Here is a 4,361-nt window from a genome sequence, read left to right as displayed (position 1 = left end):
TTTATTGCCACAAACCATAGGGTTCACTTCTTTGGACAATAAAGAATCCTTCGTATCATTGAAATTAACCGTTTTCCTACCGTACAACATGGTATCAACGAAATTGTCATAAGAATTCGGTAGAGAACAAATTAGAATAAGAACTTAATCCTCATTTTCAATCTTAATGTCAACACTTTGTAGTATAATATGATTAAAATTATCCAAATGATCCTTTACTTGGGTACTTGTTGTCATTCGGAGGGTATACAAAATTGCTTCTCATACATCCAATTCATGAGATAATTACTTTGATACTTATCTCAAACTTTCTCCCAAAGCCCAACATCAATTGTTTGATCGACAACCTCCCATAACACCTCATTAACCAAGCTTAATATAATAGCAATATGCGCTTTTGCCAGAATATCCTTCTTCAACGACTTAGCCATGACTTTCGGTAATTTTATTTCTCCTTCCAAAGCTGTCACACAACCTCGTTGAACCAGAAAAGCCCTTATTTTCACCATACACAAAGTGAAATTTTTTGAACCATTGAATTTCTCCAACTCGAATTTGAGGGACGACATCATTAACCGACAAAACAAATCGTAGCTCTTATACTACTTGTCAGGAAGAAAGGTGAATAATCACACACACAAAGAACATAGTATTTATATGGTTCGGTTAATATGACCAACACCCATGGGCAAAAGGGAGTATTTTTATTTACAAGCTTGAAAACCTAAAGTGTTGAAAAACTAGCTATCAGCCTATATTTATTGGTGAAGTACAACATAAAACCTATCTAAAAAGTGGATTAAGCCTCCTTTCCGCTAGATGATCTTAAGCCTAACTATCTACTAGTTGAATCAGCCAACTGATGGTTTGCTAGCCAACTGATGGACTTTAATTCTCAATTTACATTTAAGATACTTTATATTAGATATTGTACTTTTTATTAAAACTAATATCAAAATATTGTATTGTTCTCAAAATATTATATTGTCGTTGGTATTCATATAATGTATCAATTTAAGATTGAATTTGGAACAATATAAGGAACCCAAATAAAGAAGAATTTGCCTAAATTTTAACATAAAAGTGATGGAATGGATGGAAAATTCGTAATTACGTTGTACACAAAAACGATAAAAAGTATTGCCACGGATTAATGAGAAGAAGAATCGTCGCAAAGTTCACTGTTGCAACATAGTACCGACAGAGCGTTAGAGGCAATGCAAGTATGGAGTATCTCGTCACTATTAGCTGCTAGAAACATTATCATCAGCTACATTGTTGCAAATTTTGTTGTAAAAAATGTTTTTAGCTAGTAATGGATAATCTCTTGCTAACTCTATCATTGGTTGCTCTGTCATTAATGGTCTACAATAACGGATTAGCATCACACTACTAGAAATTCAAGCACCACAAATTAGTAGCTTTTTATAACTAATTGTGATGCTAATCCGTTGTTGTAAGGCATCATGACTACTTGACTCTACTAGAAAAACACATATTGTGATGTATGTTCTAACGGACCAAGTTGATGACTGCTCTCTCACTAGTAGTGTCTTAACATACATCACAGTGAATTTTTTATCAAAAATATATACATTAATACTCTAGCATATTCAAATAATTTATATCTTATGATATGTAAGTAATGACTTACTCAAGTAAATATAGCATAATATTATATATATTGAAAACAATCAAAATATATGCCAGCCTGAGATCTTTCATACACGTATTTACTATAAATCATGTATGATCACGCATGCACACACACAACAATAAATTGGCAACCAATGTCAAAACTCTTAAGGTTCGAACACCAATATTACTACAAAAGTTGGGGATGATCAATACAGAAGTTAATAAACTAATCAACAAGCTCTAACTATATTATTGGGTGATGGACTTTTCTTGTTTTCTAGCCTTCGTAATTGTTTGGATATCATACACATTGCATTGGATATAACATGACACATATCAGGTGGTGATCTCAAAATAAGATTACCATCACGAGACCTGAAACCAACTAGGTAGGTAACGATTAGCCGAATGTGTGTTGAATGTGTTCAGCAAGTTCTTCTGCACTTAGTTGGCAGTCAACTCCAATCTACCCACAATGAAAGCCCACAAACCAATAAAACAATTATAACATGAACGAGAGTCAAATTTAAACTTTTAAAACAGTGTAAATTAAAAATTATAGAAACAACGGAATACCGATGGTAATATTAGGATAAATGATATTTCATTAACTTCAAAAAAAAATTTGCAATATTTTATTTTTTAAATTCAGTAAGAAAGTATTAGTTTTTTTTCTTGGAATGAATAGACTAGATAATATTAAGTCCAAGATTAAAAGCATATTAAATGAATAAGGCTTCGAATCCTATATGTGGCGTACTCGGAAGTCCGATTGAACTCTTCAATAAATTTACTTTTAATTTTAGTAACATTGGACCAATAGAAAGAAAAGAAAAAAAAAAAAAGCATTATAGCATTAATGATTTCATTAAATGAGTACACCAAGTTAAAACTACAAACATAATCAAAAGACAAATTTTATATTATGAAAAAGCTGCTAATATAGATTGAAATACTGATTTGAGCAAATTATCTCCATTCATGTTTTTGTTATTCATTCATAAAACTATAATTTCGCAGACTGTAACTTTAGTTAATAACCAAGTGTTGCTCAAACTTGATTTTGGTGACAGAGAAGTAAAAGCATGCATGCAAATTCATGTGAATATGAAAAAAAAAAAAAACAAAAAACAAAAAAAAAAATTATTAATCTCTGGCTTACCTTGATCGTAAAGGTGTGAACCATGGCTTCATCAACAATACTAATGTTAGCCTGAAGAACTTCAAGAGCTAGCTTTTCAAGAACCGCTATTACTTTCGTCGTTTGGCCTTGTACCCGCTTTGAGCAAGTCTTTAGAAGAAGATTACCACCCATCAACTTGACCTCAACTTCAGCCATGGCTGACCTTGAATTTGCAGCAACGAGCTCATTAGCACTGTCAGAAGTTAAGAAAGTAGTTGAAGGTGAAGGTGAAGGTGGCGGCAGCCTGGACATGTATGGTTGTGGGGTTGTGGGGCTAATCGGCAGGCTTGGCCTAGGGCTAAGATGCGGTTTCTGGGGGCTGAGAGATAAGGCCCTGGGGCTTGAAACAAGCCTAGGGCTCAAAACTTCACTGTAAACTTTTCTTTGTTTTTTGGCCTCTAGGGATTGTAGAATTTGTTGCAATTCTGTGATGTAATCAACTACTCCTTCGATTATTGATGCTTGATCACCCTGCAAGTTTGCTTTTATAAATGATTTAGAGAATTCATGTACAATTGATTTATGGACAAGATAACAAGATTTGGTTTTGATGATTACCCTTTTGACATAGAAGCAAGGCATAAGTGAACGGAGAACAGACAAGTTTTCGTTCATCTGTTTCCTTCGGTTCCTCTCCACCGTGATATGCGATACCTTCTGCTGCCCATCCGAGTAACCACCGGCGTCCTCCATAGCAGACAGTTTCAGTCTCTTGGTCTTTGGCACCTCCATAACCTCTTGTAAAGCATCAAAAGAACTCGACTTACAAGACATCGGTGGATTTACGCCATACACTCCTCCAACTAGAGATGTCATCGCCTTGAGTTCATGACCGGAAACAAACTCCAGATCAGCCTCGAGAACTCGGAAGATGTCGTCAGCAGACACTGCAGCAAGTGACAATATATAAGTTGGTTTCCTGAAACTGCTGAGCAGAAGTACGGGGAAAATAAGGTAAAGAAGTACACATACTAGTCATTTTTATCATAAAAAAACAAACAAGATGAAACGTCAAATCGAAGTCTGGCGAGTGAAGCAAAAAAGACAAACAGTTGGTGTGCACTTCTCTGGATTTTGTCGATCGACAATCGAGGAAAGAGACCCAAAAAAGATCATGAAGATGTTATAATACGCAGGCTGTCAAGATCAAGAAAAGGAAAATGTCACAATATTAATAGATCTCTGATTGTCGATGGCGACTAGGCTATGGATATTATCCTGTGTCTGCCCGGGAGCTTTTACCGTGGGTATTCTTATGTGGATGCTATCTAAACCGTTGGATTCTTTGTGATAGGGCAGGGAGATTTTTAGTTACCGAAAAAGTATTTTATTCCAAACCCTACAAAACTGAAATCGGACAACTCTAGTTGGCTCGAACAATTCCAAGTTTATTATGTGATAGGTAAATCATGTATTTAGTCGTTCGGATGACACAACTAACCAATAAGCAAAGAGCTTGTGTGAGAGATACATTAAGATTAAGTACTCAACGGCCTAATATTGAGATAGGAAAAAGCCTCAGGTAAAGGAAAACAGTCAG

At 35.0% G+C, this 4,361-nt stretch overlaps 1 protein-coding gene across 1 annotated transcript; it reads right to left on the bottom strand.

Moving 5' to 3' along the window:
- Positions 1–1,780: 1,780 nt before the first annotated feature.
- LOC145073343 (transcription factor SPEECHLESS-like) lies at positions 1,781–4,361 on the bottom strand. Its single transcript, XM_079019895.1, has 4 exons — positions 3,794–4,361; positions 3,380–3,708; positions 2,801–3,292; positions 1,781–2,104 (listed from the first exon to the last, which is right to left on the bottom strand). Exons 1-4 carry the CDS (start codon positions 3,807–3,809, stop codon positions 2,039–2,041), a joined length of 903 nt encoding a protein of 300 aa, XP_078876021.1. The 5' UTR covers positions 3,810–4,361; the 3' UTR covers positions 1,781–2,038.

Source organism: Lactuca serriola, chromosome 9 (genome assembly GCF_051521515.1).
Source record: "Lactuca serriola cultivar US96UC23 chromosome 9, Lser_US96UC23_V15, whole genome shotgun sequence".
Classification (NCBI taxonomy): domain Eukaryota; kingdom Viridiplantae; phylum Streptophyta; class Magnoliopsida; order Asterales; family Asteraceae; genus Lactuca; species Lactuca serriola.
The sequence above is the reverse complement of the archived record's forward strand: the minus strand, read 5'-3'. Positions and strand labels throughout refer to the sequence as shown.